At 50.9% G+C, this 17,079-nt stretch overlaps 1 protein-coding gene across 9 annotated transcripts in view; it reads right to left on the bottom strand.

The window, feature by feature from the left end:
- HM13 (histocompatibility minor 13) overlaps positions 1-17,079 on the bottom strand; it is a 40,961-nt gene that overhangs the window by 8,308 nt on the left and 15,574 nt on the right. For 5 of the 9 annotated variants that reach the window (XR_012018466.1, XR_012018467.1, XM_072800463.1 and 2 more), the window contains 7 exons: positions 12,221-12,309; positions 10,412-10,497; positions 10,205-10,330; positions 9,108-9,165; positions 5,856-5,939; positions 2,378-2,414; positions 350-452 (listed from right to left, as the gene is read on the bottom strand). Coding sequence is in view for 6 of the 9 variants with exons in the window: in XM_072800463.1 (XP_072656564.1) it covers positions 350-452; positions 2,378-2,414; positions 5,856-5,939; positions 9,108-9,165; positions 10,205-10,330; positions 10,412-10,497; positions 12,221-12,309 (583 nt within the window). In the remaining 3 variants the exon portion in view is untranslated. Of the gene's footprint in view, positions 1-349; positions 453-2,377; positions 2,415-5,855; positions 5,940-9,107; positions 9,166-10,204; positions 10,331-10,411; positions 10,552-12,220; positions 12,310-17,079 lie in introns of all 9 variants that reach the window. The other 4 variants (XR_012018465.1, XM_072800462.1, XM_072800465.1 and 1 more) reach the window with 1 other exon arrangement.

Below are 17,079 nucleotides of genomic sequence, written 5' to 3'. Positions count from 1 at the left end.
CTAGACTCTGGGCAGCGGGGGCCATGTGACACTGATCTGGTCCATGAAATGTGAGCAAAAATCTGCCAAAAGGGTTCTGGGAAAGGATTTGCTTTCCTGATGAAGGGAACAAGCACGGTTGTATCTGTGCTCCTTCCCCTTGCCACTGACATGCTTGTGCTACTTGGAGCACCTGGCGACATTCTGCAATGGCCATAGGTAAAAGGCCAGGGGTCAGATATGCCCACTCTCACTCTGCTGGGGAGCACCTACCTCTGGATTGCTTGTGCATGTGACAAATAAGCCCTACATATGTGAGTCCCTGCTACTGACAGAGCATTCCTGATCCATGAAGTACAGTGCCACTCACCTGGGCATGTTTGAAGATGTGCATGATGAAGATGGTAAGGCCCAGGCCGAAGATGTAGGCTGCAAAACTGGTGTAGAAGTAGGTGTGGGTGTTCTTCTTTAAGCTTTAGGAAGATGTGGGGAGAAAGAGGAGGGTTAGTTGCAGGTGTGGGAGCAGCACCATCTCTTCTAAGAGGGGGAGCTGGGGAAGACCCTGGAGGCTATATGGGATGGCTGAGAAGTTGGCACTGGGCGTGCATCCTGGTACTGTCCCAGCTATAGGTCTTTGGACAAGACACTTTCCTTCTTTAGGCCTGTTTATTCAGGCCTGTTTATTTCAAAATGGGAAAACCACAACCCATCTATTCAGTGGTTGTGAATATCAAGTGCCATAAGTGGCTTTAAGATTTTAGCCAGGATAGAAATCACCTAGAAAGCTTGCAAAACCCCCCAAAACAAACAAAAAAACCCCCAAACTTCCAGGGCCAATTCCCTGGGAATCTGATTGAATAAGTCTGGGACAAGGTCCAGAAATCCACATGTTGAGAAACCGCTCAGGTGAATGTGCTATGGGGGAATTATGCTTCGAGTGATACTACAGCAGCTGCAAAGCTGACTTACTCCTTTTTAGTGCAGCGGACTTAACAGTTCAGTGACCTGTCGTGCATGCTAAATAGCTGCTGACAACGTGGATAAAGTGCCAGTGGCTTCCTGGAGGCGAGTCATCCAAAGAGCAGCCCCGGGACTGAATCACACTGCCGTTCCAGGATTTCCCTTTACAACCTCAGCTCCATGACCTCTGTGTGTCTCCGGCACTCAGCACAGTGCCCAGCACCATCTGTGGACTGAAGGAGTACTTGCGGCCCCCTTTCTCCTTGCCCTGGCTGCCGGAGAGCCTGGAGCTGTGAACGCACTAGGAGTTATGCTGCTGTGGAGCCTGGGGTGAAGCCACTTTGGGCATGCTGTAGAGATTCTGAAACCAGCTCTGAAAGACTGTCCAGTCCTGCAAATCCAGGCTAGGAATGAGACTCTGCCCTTGAGGGTGCTGGCAGCCGAATGTGAATCTGTGTCTCTAGCAAGTGGCCCAGAGACTCTCATGGGGTTCTTTATGTATCCCCCCTGAACAGCCAGGAGAGCAGCTGGCTGGCACAGACGTGCCACTACTTGCAGACTGGCCAGGTCCCTCCCAAAGGCTGTCTGTACACCCATGGTCGTAAGGTTTGAGTCGCACTACACAAAAAACCCAGATGTACGTGAGCAGGGGCAAGTTTCACAGGCAAACTCAACTTCAATGACACTGGTACAGTTTCTTGTTACAAGTGTTACTGCTTTGGCAATTACCAGGCAAGAGGAGATTGAGCACAAACCACGTTGAAGTTTAGTGCACATAAAGCAAACCTTCCACTGGGAAGGCTGAGCGCCACCTGCTGGCGGCATGCCCAGCTGCATTAACAGTGCCACGTTTTCTGCTGGAAGGGGTGACTCAAGTCAGACCCTTCCCTCTCCCTGTGCTCACTATGCACGATGGACAGAACAAAACAAATCGGAGTGAGGGATTGCGGGGAGCAGCCAGAGTAGCTGGGCCACAGTGACCTGAGCCGGGGCTGATAATGCGTGATGACGAATGGACTGCAGCTGGGTCTCCCTGCAGCCCTGTGCTCAGTGCTCCCCCCAGGTTTTCTCTGTAATGCCGAGGTCAAAGCTCTTGTTTACCACCAAGTTAAGAAGGAGACACTTTAGCCCAGAAAGGTCAGATCACTTGCCAAGGTCACGCAGTGAGAAAGCGCTATGAGTACCACTAGGACCTTCTGGGTTTAAATCTCTTGGAGTGTGATCCTTTTTTCTTTTTGGCCACAGGGTCGTGGAATACTCAGAATTTCAAAGTGCAGATAAGAGTCAGAATTGCACTGGCTGCTGCAGAGGTGGAGGGTCTGATCGCAGGTCACCTCCTCTGGGTTCCTGAAAGCCCCCAAGGAACCCCCGGAGTACCCTGCCCACGGAAGGCCCCTCACTTGTGGAGCTTGAGGGCTAGAGTTTCCAAGTAGCTTACCTGATGTCAAACCGTAGCAGCAAGGCAATGAAGATCCCTGTGGGCAGAGAGCCAGGGTTAGATGGTGGCAGGGAAGCCAGCACCTCAGGAAGGCTGGGGGATGGAGCTCCCCTGCCTGTGACGGGGAGAAGTAGGGTGGTGGACTAAGATACAACCGGGTCCCCAACCTGATGTTCCCAGTCATGGAGCAATCACTGGGGCCCAACACCACCAGCTGCCGGCAGAAATCCCGTTTCTCTACCATTAGGCTTCCTTAGAAGAGTGAGAAGATCCCAGGGGTTTGCTTTGGTCTGGGACCACATTGATCTGGCACCTCACAGCGCCATAATGTGTCACCCTGAGTCCATCCACCCAAATGTTTATTGAGGCCTTCTAAGTACTAGGCACTGTAGACAACAGGAAGCAAAATCACTGCACCCGCAGAGCTCAGCCAAGGCAGCAGGAGGTAGACATGCTGATCAAATGGGAACAAAATTCCACATAAGACCCTAACCATGAAAGGGTGCTTTGTGTTATGGGAAGGTGTATCTGGAGATATGCCAGGCTCAGAGGAGTGCAGGGAAGAGAAAGAAGGGCTTCTTTGAGGAAGCGAGACTTGCCAGGGAGAGGGAACAGCACATGCAAAGGACCCAAGGAAAGAGCAGGTTGAGATGTGGCATAGGTCAAGGAGCCAGTAAGGTTGTAGGACAGAGCAGGAGATGCAGGTGGTGGACCAGCCACACAGGGCCATGGGGCGCGAGGAGGAACTGAGTCTCTTTTCCGAGTAAGGGAACACAAGGAAGAATTCCAAGCAGGGGAACAACCTAGCCAGATTATGAAAACAACCCATGTGGCAACTGCTTGGTTGGAGGGAGGAGTAGGAGCAAGAAGAGCATCGGAAGGCTCTCCGGCAATATAGAAGATGATTAACTCTGTCCACCCACTGCACTCCTACTGACATTTCTTTTCTTTCTTGCCTTTTCTTTTTTTTTTAAAGATTTATTTATCTATTCATGAGAGAGACAGAGAGAGAGAGGCAGAGACACAGGCAGAGGGAGAAGCAGGCTCCATGCAGGGAGCCCGATGTGGGACTCGATCCTGGGACTCCAGGATCACACCCTGAGCCGAAGGCAGACGTGCTCAACCGCTGAGGCACCCAGGTGTCGCTCCTACTGGCATTTCAAATCCCAGCCCAGACACCCCAAAAGCCCAAGAGTCCTTGAGACCCAGCCAACCAGGCCAGCCTCTGTATGTTGCTCACATGCCACACCATCTGGGTCTATCTGTGTCTGTCTGGCAGCACATGACTAATTTCATTTTATTTCATTATTTATTTATTTATTTTAAAAGATTCCATCCTGGGATCCCTGGGTGGCGCAGCGGTTTGGCTCCTGCCTTTGGCCCAGGGCGCGATCCTGGTTAGACCCGGGATCGAATCCCACATCGGGTTCCCGGTGCATGGAGCTTGCTTCTCCCTCTGCCTGTGTCTCTGCGCCTTTCTCTCTCTATCATAAATAAATAAAAAAATTAAAACAAAACAAAAAAAAACAAACAAAAAAAAGAGATTCCATCCTTAAGCAATCTCTACACCCAATGTGGAGCTCTAACCTACAACCCTGAGATCAAGAGTCCCACACTCCACTGACTGAGCCAACCAGGCGCCTCAACATACGACTGATTTTAAATTAGAAGGGATTTAGTCCTCCCTGAGACCTTGAGACTGTGTATGAGTAGGGAGATGGTAGGTGGAGAGAGAAGACAAATGCTGCCTTTCTGGAAACAAAGCTGGGAATGCAGCGTTCCCCTAGCAGTTGAATTCTATCTACACTGTTCTCTAACTAATGCAGAGGTCAGAGCTCTGCTAAGGGCTTTCACCTTTAATAACGCATCTGGTCCTCAAAACAATAGTCTGCAGGAATCTATTCTTTGAAGAATATCTCTGGGGCACCGTGAGGGTGTCATCAACTTTCAGCTACAGAAATTACTTGAAGACTTAGATACGTAGGTATGTGCAGTGGTGGGTGTCCTGTGCATGCCACAAGTGCAGAACCACGAGCAACGAGGATACTGGGGAAGTCTGTGCGGGTGCCTGGAGCAGCCCATGCCTGGCATAGTGAGTGAGCTGAGTGCTTTCTGGGACTCAATTTCTTCTGTCTGATGGAGCTGTTTCTCCCAGCCACACAGCACTACAAGTCATGCAAAGTCCTGGGTTCAAGACCACACTCCCATGTGCCCAGGAACTTGAGCAAGTCTGGCATCTGAGCCTCAGTGAACTCATCTGTAAAATGGAAACACCCTATACCTCACTGGGCTGTTAAGAGCAGCAAAGAGACAAACATACAAGAAGCACTCAGCACAGGGGCAGGCATGTGGCAGGTGCCTGACACATGGCCGCTGTGGTGATCATCATCCTATTACTGGCATTACTGTTACAGGATATTTCTGACAGTGAAGGCATTCTCTGCACACAGATAACCTGGGCTGGGCCTGGTGTTGGCCCTTAACAGTGTGTGAAGTTGTGAAAGTCCTTTTACTTCTGAGCCTCAGTTTCCTCGGCTGAGGAAAAAACCTCTTTCGCTGCCACACAAAATCCAAGTGTCACAATGGAAGTGTCGGTATCATCCCAGGATATTAGAACTGTTATTGCCTCTTAGAGTGAAAAATAGGTTGGCTTTTCATTTGTTCCATATTTTCTTCTTTTAAGCAAGCACCAGGGTGCTTCTAATCCTTGGACTCTGAGCCTCTGGACTGTAACAAGAACAAGCGTGTCCTTTGGATACCTGTCACCAGGCCTGGATCCGCAAATACACACATCTGAGGTTCAGCTACCACAGTGACCTACAGCAGCAACTCGGCTTTACCGAGTCTTCTGACTAGTAGTTTACGCTGCTGGTGCCCCAAGGCCAGTTGAGGCTGTGGGCCCCCGGGACCTTGTGCCCACAGCCACAGATGCACCGACTAGCAGTTCAGAGGTCAACTCATGTGGACAAGCAAGTATGTGTCCCATGTCCCTTTGCCAGGAGTACAGAAGCCCATGCTCATGGTGCCCCGTGTCCACATACACAGGCATGTTCTGCCTGTAACAGGGGCAGGAGGACCACAGGGACTGGCAGTGCCAGCATATTGGGACTACTTGTAAACACTGGCAAAGGGAGGGAATGTGTGAGAAGGCTCATGAGATGTGTTTTTCACAGAATGTATTTCTGTCGCAGACACCTATTTCTGCTGTTCTTGGGTCATGTCTGTTCAGTGAGACCAGAAGCTCCGAGGATGGTCTTGCTCACTGCTGTCCCCCTGCTGCCCGACTCAGGGCCTGGCATGACTGCTGTTCTATGTGGGCTGAAACCCGGGGCTGACCTGGGGCTGGGTGTCCGGAATCGCCTGGCCCCTCCCTTCCCTGTTCACTGTGGCGAGGCTGTGTCAGAGTAGTCTTCGTCCTTCTCCTCCCTTCAGGTCCTTCCACCACCTGCACTGTGGGCCCCAACCCTGGCTGGCTCACCTGGAATGACAATATCTCCGAGTCCCAGCATGGCAAAGTTGTCTGCTTCGAGGCCCTTCTCCAGCAGGTCTTGGGGAAACACCACTGTGGGGGGAAGCAGGGATACGAGGAATTGTTAAGAGCCGGGTTCAGAGTGCCTCCCAGCCCCACACCTGTTGCATGAAACTCACACACTTGCATTTAAGGGGGTGGGATGGGAGGCATGAGGATGGTGACAGGTTGAAGGGCAAAGTCTCTATCTGGAACCACAGCTAGTTAGAGGGGGAAGAATCTAGGATCAACTAGATCAAAGGTTGACTGCCTTTACTGAGCTAGAACTCACATAGCACACCATTTTAGTGCTCTCTGCTAGCTATGGAACCCTCTGGTGAAGGGGGATCTACCTTAAAGCCATATGTATGAAAGAGATCAAAGAGCCCACGCAGTGCTGACATCTAATAGGCTTTCCCTCTCAATACAGCAGGGGTGGGGGCAGGGGGTGGTCCTTGATCTGCAACAGGGAGATCCCGGGCTAGAGGCACTTCCTGGATGTGTTGAAGGAAAAAAGGTCACACTCCTACAAACTCCTTACCTAAAGGCCCTCACTCAAATATCATGCTGACCCACTTGTTTAGATAAATGTAGATGGAGAAAAATGCCTCTTCTGTGTCCAGTTATGGCAAGAGGTAGCTGTAACTGGATCTCATCCATAGTACTTTTTAAAAAAAAATATTTACTTGAGAGAGATAGCACAAGAGAAGCAGAGAGCACAAGCGGGTAGAGGGGCAGAGGGAGAAGGAGAAGCAGGCTTCCCGCTCAGCAGGGAGTACGATGCAGGGGCTGATCCCAGGATCCCAATCACAACCTGGGCCAAAGGCAAATGCTGAACTGATTGAGCCACCCAGGCACCCCTCCATGGCAACTTGTAAGCAGAAGAGCATTAGGTGTGGGCCTCACGGTGAGATGCATGGGTTTGAATCTTGGCTCTGCTGTGTGACTTTGTACAGGTTACTTAGGGGATCTGTGCTTTAGTTTTCTCACCTGTGAATGGGTAACAACAGAACTGACCCCACAGAGTTGTGAGAATCAGATGATTTGCACGCATTGTTAACTGTCACTCCATGCCTTCTTTACTAATCCAGTTTGACTTTGGGCAGGACAGCCTTCCTGGGTGATGGATCAAGTAGCATAAGGCTAGGGCATCTGGACAACCCCAGTCCCTGAATTCCTGACTTCCCTTCCAGCTAGGGGTGGTCACATGACCCAGCTCTGGCCAGTGATATGCAAACAGAGGTACACTGGGGTTTCTAGGTAAGCTTGTGCCTCCCTAATGAACACACAGATACCCCTCCTCAACTACTACTCCCCGCCATGAATGCACAGTCAGTGATTTACAGATCTTCTCATTCTATCTTCCTGATCCTGGTACCATTAAATTCCGAGGGGCAGATGTGAAAACCAGGGCCCAGAGAGGAGAAGTCTCTTGCCTGAGGCCATCCAGCCAGCAAGTGTCAGATCTGGGATACCAGTCCAGCCAGCCTGACTTAACCACTGCTATCCTGCCTGAGCTCCACGCCTAGCAGTGGAGAGCAATGGGCCTTCTACCCACGCTACAACCCAAGTATAATAGTGTCACTGCCCTCTCCAGAGCCTTCCAATGGCTCATTCACTGCCCATTGGGCAGTCTAGGCTTCTTGGCTTGACACTCTGGGCTTCCCAAATCTGGCCTCTTTTCTGCTGCTCCCCTAAACTCAGCCACGTTCCCTCCCTGATTCTCTGTTCCCAGGGCCCTCTGTGCATTTCCCTGCCTTTGCCCTCTGCCGAAGCTCTGCTTTCTCTTTCAAAGGCCCACATTGCCCCTGCTTCCTTGGTAAACATGTGTTCATCCTTCATGAAAGCTTTCCTGGCACCTTGGCTGGCTTCATCTATCATAGCACATGGGGAATAGCTGCTGCTCTGGCTGGCCCAGCATCTGTTCTCCTGCTGGAGAACTGCCTTGCTTTACATCCTTGGTTCTGGGGGGCTGCCAATTCAAATATTCTGCTTCCAGACACTGAGGGGGGCAGCGACCCAGGCCTGTCCATCGTGATCCTCTGTCTCCCCAGCAGGAGAGCCTGGCTCATGGGCCCACTTGTTTATTCAAGACAAAGCTGGCAGAAACTTGTTTCCCTTGGGGTCACTGAGCTGGGACCACAGCATCTGGGAGCAGGGTGTAGCCAGGAGCCTCTGTCTGGCTCATCGAGGCCTCTCTAAAGCAGTGGAGAGCCAGAGTTTGAGAACAGTTGTTCCTTGCTGAGGCCAGCTTTACCCTGGCTGCCCAGTGCCCACGGAGTTTGGTTCTTAGGACCAAAGCCTTCCCAACAGGACTCTCTCCTTTCTTGCTATCAGCCTGACTCATTCCATCCTCTTCTTTGGGTCTCGTGATCCCAGGAGGGGATTCTTGAGTGGTCTGAGCCTTAAACTCAAAGCTAATCATGCTTTTCCCACCTTCTTGCTGACGACCAGTTTGGATTTGGGCCTATGAGAAAAAAACCTCCCTCTCTGATGAGAGAAACACAAAGTTCCCTCTCTCTTGCTCTGGACATAGCTGCATGAGGAGTCAGTGCTAGGAGCTGTGGCAGCCAGCTTGGGACCATGAGGTGATGAGCAGAAGGGATAGGCAGACGTGCTGAAGATGGTGGGGTGGACACTGAAGCAAGCCAGGTCTTGGTGAGGGCTGGTAACATACTGCTGAGGTTCTCTGCCTCAGTGTGAGATGACATTTCTGCACTGCTTATTGATGCCTAGATGCCTGTCCCTGGATTTGCTCATCTTTATAAACAATGGGTAGCTATAGGAAGAAGAAAACCTGAGCAGCGTGAGGGGTGTGGGACAGACTGCACCAGTGGCTAGGTGCTAAAGACACCTAGTGAGAGGCTTTGGGCCTCAGTGTAGAAACTCCTTTCCTGGAGAGCCCCTGTGTGCCCCACTGCAGGCTGTGTTAGAAGCCCATTCTGTGCTTGCTCCACCCCATCCAGCTCATCCTGCATCATATCATAGTGGGACTAGGTGGAAGGATGCCAGGGTCTGGGCAGAGGGTGGCTGTGTGGGAACACAGCCAGATGACTCAAAGAGGGGAAGGAAACCAGGCTGGAGACACAGGACAGCCTGGAGGAGGAAGAGATGCATGGGGAAGAGACAAGGGAGAGGTACTGACCAAAACAGAAACCAGGAGGGGGGCAGGACCACGAGGTGGAAGCAGAGGGGCTCCTCATAGTGGATGTGGTCACTTACATTTTATTGGTGCCTCAAAGGACTTGGCCACTGTCACCATCACGTTGGTGCCAAATACCTAGGAGGAGAAGACAGGAGTCTGGAGGGAGGTGAGGACGAGGTGGCAAAGTAACGCTGTCCTAGGAACTCCTTTTTTCTTTCTTTCTTTTTTAAACACTTAATTATTTTAGAGAGAGAGAGAAAGAGAGTGAGCATGTGGGATGGGCAGAGGGAGAGAGGAACTCAAGCACACTCCTGGCTGAGCCTGGAGCCTGATGCAGGGCTCGATCTCAAGGCCCTGAGAATCATGACCTGTTCTGAAACCAAGAGTCAGACACTTATCTGACTGAGCCACCCTGTCCTTGGGACGCCAGATGCAATGCTGCCTGAGATTCATGGTGGGACGGGGGGTAAGGAGGTGCTCCAGAGCAGATGGGAAGTTGAGATCAGGTGGCCACTGACGCTGGTCACATGGATACCTCATGGGGCTCCTGGATCTGGGCAATAAGCGGGGCAAATGGAAGGAGCTGGAAAGAGCCTCTGATGGCCTGGGCCAGGCCTCCTGTTCCTTCAGGGCTCTGCTCCTCCTTGGAGATAAAGTCCTCCAGCACCACCCCCATATAAGGGGGAAAGAGGCTGTCTGAGGCCAGGGAAAGGTGCCTGACCTCGGGCCCTCAGTGGTGCCTGTCGGGAGTGAGTGTAGCATGCCCCTCAGCCTAGGGCTAGTGTGTGCCAGAGTGTGCTGCCAACAGCAGTCTCTGTCCTCAGATTGGTGCCCTGGCTGGGCTCATCCATTAGCATTAACCACTCGTGCCTGAACTTCTCTGAGTTTCAACTCACTTGCTGGGAAGACACAGGAAAGGAATAGCTCTGCCAGGGCCACTGGGAGAAAGAGGCAAGGGTGGCTAGAAGGCATGGGGTACAGGGAGGGCTCTCAGCCAAGGGGAAATCTGCTTTCAGTGGTTTCACAGATGAGGGCAAGTAGGCCCATAGAGGAGCTGCTCTGGGGCCTCAACTTCTAGGCTGAGGTAGCTGCCTTCCATCAGATGACCGCCACTGGGACCAGAGAGACAGGGACGGAGGCAGCAAGGGATCCCTTGTGTCCCAGCCCGACTCACCCAGAAGACATCGTAGATGAAGAGTCCGCCCAGCAGGATGCAGCCAGTGCTGACATTGTTCAGATGCAGGAGCTCCACCCCATTAAGGGAGAAGGCCAGGCCAAAGAGATTGTTGGCAATCCAGTGCTGGGGGAAGGTGGGAGTGAGATCGGCTGTCTGCTTACCATGCCCCTGAATCCCCATCCTCCCCAGGCCCTGGCTCCTTACCTTCCTCAGCAGGTACCAGACACCAACGATGCTGCTCAGGCCCAGGCATACAAGGTCCTTGGCGTCAAACTCATAATTGATGATCTCTGGGCAGAGAGGCCGGGTAAGTCCACTCCCCGGGGCGGGGCTGCCCCTCCCACCTGTCAGCCCCTGGACGGAGGAGGGCATGGCTGTGGGCACTGCCAGAGCCTTCCCAGCATCCCCCTCCCTCCCACACCAATTTCCTAGAGGAGGGACTAGAGGCCCAGAGAGAACAGAGGCCTGGTGCAGGGTCAGCGGGAGATGGTCCATGGTATTGGAAGCACAGACTCTGCATGACCGTGGGGGATGCTCTGAGCTTGTCTCCTCCTCTATAAAAAGGGGACTGCAGCACCTCCCCGATAGGGCTACTTTGGGGAGCAAGTGAGATGGTCCTTACAAAGCACTCAGCACAGTGCCTGGAACACAGGGGGTGCTCAATCAATGCCAGCTGCTACTGAGCCAGGTCTTTAGTTAGGTCCCAGTCCATTCAGAAATCTTTCTACTTTGCCACCAAAGAAAACCAAGAAGGTTGCTGGCAGACCTACATCACCAGCAAAGGAGGAAGAGGAAGAGGAAGAAGGTAAGATCTGGAGGCCTGGAGAAAAAGCAGGAGGGGGTCGCTGAGTGTTCCCATGGGGAGCTCTGTGGTGGACATTCCTCTTATAGCCATTCTCCATCACTTCCAAACTTCCTAGTGAGGCAGCCCAGAAGTTGGTAGGGTTTGCCCACAGTTACAGAGCACAGCCACTTCTTTCAGATTCCAGAGTCCAACAGATTGCTGGTGGGCCCCAGTTTTTGTTCTCTGTGGTAACAGCACCATGGTGATTTTTTTTTTTTTTTTTTTAAATTCAAGTTAGTGAACATATAGTGTAGCATTGGTTTCAGGAAGTACCCTGGTGGTTTCTGACTGGACATGAGGGCAATTAGCTCCTGGCCACATCTCATGGCTTGCCCTGTAGCTAAATGGGCCCAGATCTAGTGGTAATGCACTCTCCTGGGTCTAAGGGCCACCTGAAGGTGGCAGAGCAGAAGGCAGATGGAATCTCAGACCCCAACCACTCTGTGGTACAAGCTTAGCCTTTTTTTTTCTTTTTTAAATTCAACGATCATCTCTTAGGCACAGATGCACTCAAGATGCAAAAAGGAAAGACATAAAGTCACTGTTCCCTAGGAATAAGGCAGAATGTGGCAGGCACCCATAACAGAGTGACACTCACAAGCTTATTAGACTTTTATGCAAGAAATACCTTCCATTTGCTCAAGCCGTTGCCAATCCTGTTATAGTCCTCGAACACATATGTGGACAAATCCCCAAAGCCCAGGCTTTCCCCAAGTTCCCATAGTTTTTATTTTTTTTTAAAAGCCAAAGAACCACACCCTCTCTTTCCACATCTTAAGTGGGAGAGTGATCACATTAAAAACAGGTATGAAATAAGGAGCTATGACAGTCAGCTTTACTGGGTGCTACTGCGAGCCAGGCAGTGTGCTGAGTGCTCCCCCCATCACTTATTCCCAGTCTTAACAACAGGCCTGTGACAGAGGTACTAGATTTATCATTTTCATTTTACAGATGAAACAAAAACAAAAACACCCAAGACTTGGAGAGGTAAAGGCATTCACCCAGAGTCCCAAGTGTAGGCAGTGGCAGAGCGGGGATGGGAACCCAGGGAATGTAATTCCAGAGCCCACCTTTTCCATCACTTGCTCTATTGGAGAGCCCCGATATTGGAGACAAAGGGGAATAGAGGTGGGAAGTCCCCAAGACCAGGGAATGCAGGGAGCACTGACCTTCCTTGTTCTCCCCAGAGCCCTGTGTGAAGAGGAGCTGGTACTGTCGATTTGGGAAGTTGGCTGGAAAAAACTTATTCATGAAGGGGCTGGAAGGAAAAGACAAAGCAAGTTGGCAAACAGGGTCCCCGCGAGCACCCACAGGCCCAACACCACCCTGGAGGCACCCACTCACATCTCTTACTTCCCGGCACCCTCACAGCTGCCCTGATGGGGAGGAGGTATCATCCCGATTTTGCAATTGGAAACAGAGGCCCTCAGAGAGTAAGTGACTGCCCAGAGTTGACTCCCCATCTGAGCTGAGGCTCAAACACAGGTCTCTGGAATCTCAGTGCTTCTGCACTGCCTCCTGGTTATTGTTCAAGAAACACAAAGCAGGGGGCAGCCCGGGTGGCTCAGTGGTTTAGCGCCGCCTTTGGCCGAGGACCTGATCCTGGAGACCCAGGATCGAGTCCTGCGTCGGCTCCCCGCATGGAGCCTGCTTCTCCCTCTGCCTGTGTCTCTGCCTCTCTCTCTCTCTCTCTCTCGTGAATAAATAAATAAAATCTTAAAAAAAAAAAAAAAAAAGGCAGGGCCAGACTTCATGTAAAATGCAGTTTTAAAACAGTAATGGGTGCCAAAGCCTGGTCCGTGCACTGTCTCTATGATCTATGAGAGTCCCTTGTCAAGAATGCATATTCCTGGACTCTCTTCCAGACCTATCAAGTCAGATGACCTGATGGTTACTGCCTGCCCTCCACTCCATGATTTGTCAGGCCTGGGTTTTTGATAAGCTCAGCTGGATTCAATCAGCTAGATGATGAATCATGGACATTCACTCCCTCCATGAGGCCTCTGCTGCTCAGGATGGGCTTAGCCTCATCTCTAGAAAAACAGTCTCCGATTACCCAGTATACTCTATGCCCTGGCCAGGGAGGGAAGAGAAACTTTCTTTTCTGGATCACCTTTGAAAAAGATGATCAAATCAGGACCTACTGGCCCAGCCTGGCTCTGCAGGAGGCTCAGCCCTGGAGACTATTCTGCTGTATGCCAGCTGTGTGGCCTTGGGCAAGTCACTTCAGTGGCCCATCTCCTCAGCTGTATGTGGGGATAATGGTACCACCTGTCTCAAATGCTTGATGTGAAGGTATGAGAGAAGGCAGGGGAGAGGCTGAGCCCAACTCTGGACCCACAGCAGGGACATAAAAATTCTAAGTGTCCATCAGTGTTGGTGCCTGTCCAGAGCCTCAGCTCAAAAGCAGCTGGCAACACCGAATCAGACTGACAATGACTGAGGATGTGGGCACATCCAGAATGGTGTTCCCAACTGGCAGGTAAACATAGAAGGCCAAGAGGTTCCCAGGCATAGCAGTAGAGGGAGAGGAAGGGAGCTTCCTTGCTAAGACCCTGGGGGCTGGCGAAAGATGTGGAGTTCAGAACTATTTCAGGGCCTGTCTCTCCACTTGTCAAACAGCCTCCCCGTCTGCAGGGCTGTGGCATGAACGAGAGAGCTCTGTGAACACAAGTGTGCTGGGCACAAGGATAGAGCCGGGAGTGGGCTTCCACAGGAGGGCTCTGAAGAGGTGGGGGGCAGAAGCTGGAACAGAGGAGGCTGGAAGCTACTTCTGCTCAGTCTGCTGAATCACTTTTGGACAAGCCTAAAGCTAGAGTGTGTGGGCAGAGGCAGAGAAAAGGCCTGAGAGATAAACACTTCACTGCAGGTTGGCTTCTCCCTCAGGAGCTTGACGCCTAGCTTCTGAACCAGTGCCGTGGCTAAGAGCATGGGTTCTGGAGCCAGACTTCCTGGATTCAAATCCTGACTCTGCCACTGATTTAGCTGTGTGACGGTGGGAAAGTTACTTAACTATTCTGTGCAACTGTTTCCTCATTTGGAACACTGCAATAATATCTTTCTCTTAGTTATTAAGAGGATTAAATGAATGCTTGGCAGCCTGTAAACTTAACTGCAGCTTCTACTTCAAGCAAGAAGTCTCCAGACTGATGACTTGGTTATCCCGAGAAAGGAAGGGTTGCTGGAAAACACAGAGCAAGAGTCAAGCAACCTGGCTGGTGACCCTGAACTTGGGTAGGGATCTGGTCTTTTCACCTTCACCCCACCCAGGGCAGGCCTGGTGTCTAGGAGGCAGTTGGTAAATGGTGGCTCTGTAGCAGGCAGAGATTCTTTCTAGCCCTCAATGGCTCACATCAAACCTAAAGGTCACCGCTTCCTGCTGGGAAACCACATCCTGGTGCCCTTCTCCCCTGGGAGTGGAAAGCAAGGGTCAGTGAAACTGACCTTTTCTTCCTGGGGTGGCAGATTTTGGCCTCACAGGCCCTTTTCCCTCTAAAGGTCAGCTGAATGGGGTGTGAGCTCAGAGATGATAAAAATAAGCTGAGGCTCCCTTGGCAGGAAGGGTTCTGGCATGGGCTCCAGTTTTGGTGGCTGCATGAGGGGAAAGTAGGCGGCAGGCTGGGGGTTGGCGGGGGTGGAAGGATCCACAAGAATCCCCATGTGGGGCTGACTCGGCTTGGGGCTGGGCTCTTCCAGCCCATCAGCGGGTCTGTCCCCACCCAGTCCTCTGGGGACCAGAGGACTGCTGGGAGGGGGCGGCCAGCCCACCCTCTACAAACTGTTTCCTTTTCTCTCTCGCCAAACCAGGAAGAGCATGGGCTGCGAAGTCAGACAGACCTGGACTCAAAATATCCGCTGCCCCTACCAGCTGGGCATCCCGGTGGTCACACAAGCCCTCAGAGCCTCACCTTCCCTGAATCCCACCTTCAGACCCTTTGGATCCTGATGGAGGTCTGACTCCAAGTCTGTGCATATAAACAGCTCATGGAAATTCTAACTACACTGTAGACTTTCTTTGAGAAAGTATTTAAGAAAACTGGATTTGACTGAAGGAGAAAAATAAATTTAATTTTTGGCTCAACTTTCTAAATAACATGATCAAATTATGCCCTCTTCCCATTTTGCTAAAATTACGCACATCTGATTCCATGTAAATTTTTCAAACCAACTTCTGTCATCCTACCATTTTTGGTTCATATGAAATTTTTCATAGGACAGTGGGGAGCGTCTCTCCTGCTCATGGTCATCCATTGTGTTCATGAGGTCTGGTTTTCCCAGGACAAACACTGTGCTCTAATTTTATCAAGAAAATGATTCATCTGTTAAGTTTTAGTCACTAATATATTTTACTATGTGTAGTTTCAGTTGCTCTTGGTTCTATTTCTGTCAACAATTTTTACCAGTCAAATTTATGAATCAGTTAAAAGACAGATAAAATATACCAGGTTCTTTGAGGTGGGGATTGGGCCATGAGGAGGCCTGGGAATCTCAAGCCTTGTGCAGATGCAGGGGCAGGATGGTCGAGGGGAATCCTAATCAGCATTTGAGATCCTTTGAGGCTGGGTCTGCTAACCATTTTGCAGGTCTGTCACTCAGGTAGGTTCTCTGAGCCTTCACTTTTTAGGATTGGGGGCTGGACTAAAATTCTTTTAAGATGGCCAGAACAAGATTCTGTGGGTAAAGGGCAGGTAGAGTTGAAGACAACACTGAACTCAGTCAAAGGACCAGAATTCAAGTCCCAGCTGTGTGACCTTGGGCCAGAAGCACAACTCACAGTGTGCCTGACACTGTGCTCCAGCTGTGTTATAGCCGTGGCTCCCCTGATCCTTCCCACACCATAGAGAGGAGGTGCTCAGAGTGTGTCCATTTTATAGATGAAGAAGCTGATGCTCAGAGAGCTTGAGAAGCTTACACAAACTATACAGCTGGCAGGGCCAGGACTTGGTCATAAAGTCAACGTCTCTTGAACCCATGCTCTTGATTAACCACACTGTCCTGCCAGTGTGCCTCGAAGAAGAGGCCAAACTCAACTGGCTTTCAGTGCCTTCTGTGAGCAGGCCTGGTGCTTCCTCTCCAGCTTTCTGACGACAGCAGAAAGATCCCATCCCAACTGTGCCCTCACTGCACACAGACCTTCTAGTTCCTGGCTTTCTCCTCTCCTTCATGTCTCTTTCAGGTTTCCCACGCCTCAAAGCTGACTTCAAGCTACATTCCTACATTCCTTCTGGAACTTCCCTGGTCTGTCGGCCATCTCTCAGTCAGTGGTTCTCAACCTGACGCTATACCACCTCAGGAGCCAAATGGAAACAGGTGGGGAGCTCTCATAGTCACAAACTTGGGGGTGGACTGGGGACACAACTCCTATTTAGAAAAGCAGGGCTAGGGATGCCAAATGTTTACAACGCATGGAGACCTGGCCTGTTCATCATGCTCATAGCAGAGTTCCTTGAGGGTCCTTCACCTAGGTCCTTCATCCCCACTGAATACACACAAGCATGTGGCAGTCTGAGCAGGGTGGCAGTGGGAAGAAACATGGCCCTAGGGCCACTCAGATCTGAGTTTGAATCTTCGCTCTGCTGCTTATCCATTGTGTGATCCTAGCAAATTTCTTAATCTCTTCGAGCTTCAGTTTCAGAAGATAACACAGAATTAAAAGCAAAAGCTAACCTCAATAAATTACCTGACAGGTTAGCACAGGAAATAATAGTAACAATGACAGTTAACAGTTACTGGACATATTAGGTGCCAGATACTGCGCTGAAAGATTTCCCATGACTCATGAGGAAGGTTCTATTATCTTCCTCCACATTCAGGTGAGGAAATTGAGGCCAGAGAGATTAAGTAACTTGCCCAAAGTCACAGGGCTATTAAGTAGCAGAGTCTGGATTCAAATTCAGGTAATCAAATTCCAGAGCTTGTACTGCTAACTTCTCACTACACTGCCTCTCTCTCATTATGAAATAAGATCACATATGAGAAGATAGGCTTAGTGCTTGGTGCACAACAGCCTACAACATCTGGCAGGTGG

This window comes from Canis lupus, chromosome 26, assembly GCF_048164855.1.
Source record: "Canis lupus baileyi chromosome 26, mCanLup2.hap1, whole genome shotgun sequence".
NCBI lineage: Eukaryota > Metazoa > Chordata > Mammalia > Carnivora > Canidae > Canis > Canis lupus.
The sequence above is the reverse complement of the archived record's forward strand: the minus strand, read 5'-3'. Positions and strand labels throughout refer to the sequence as shown.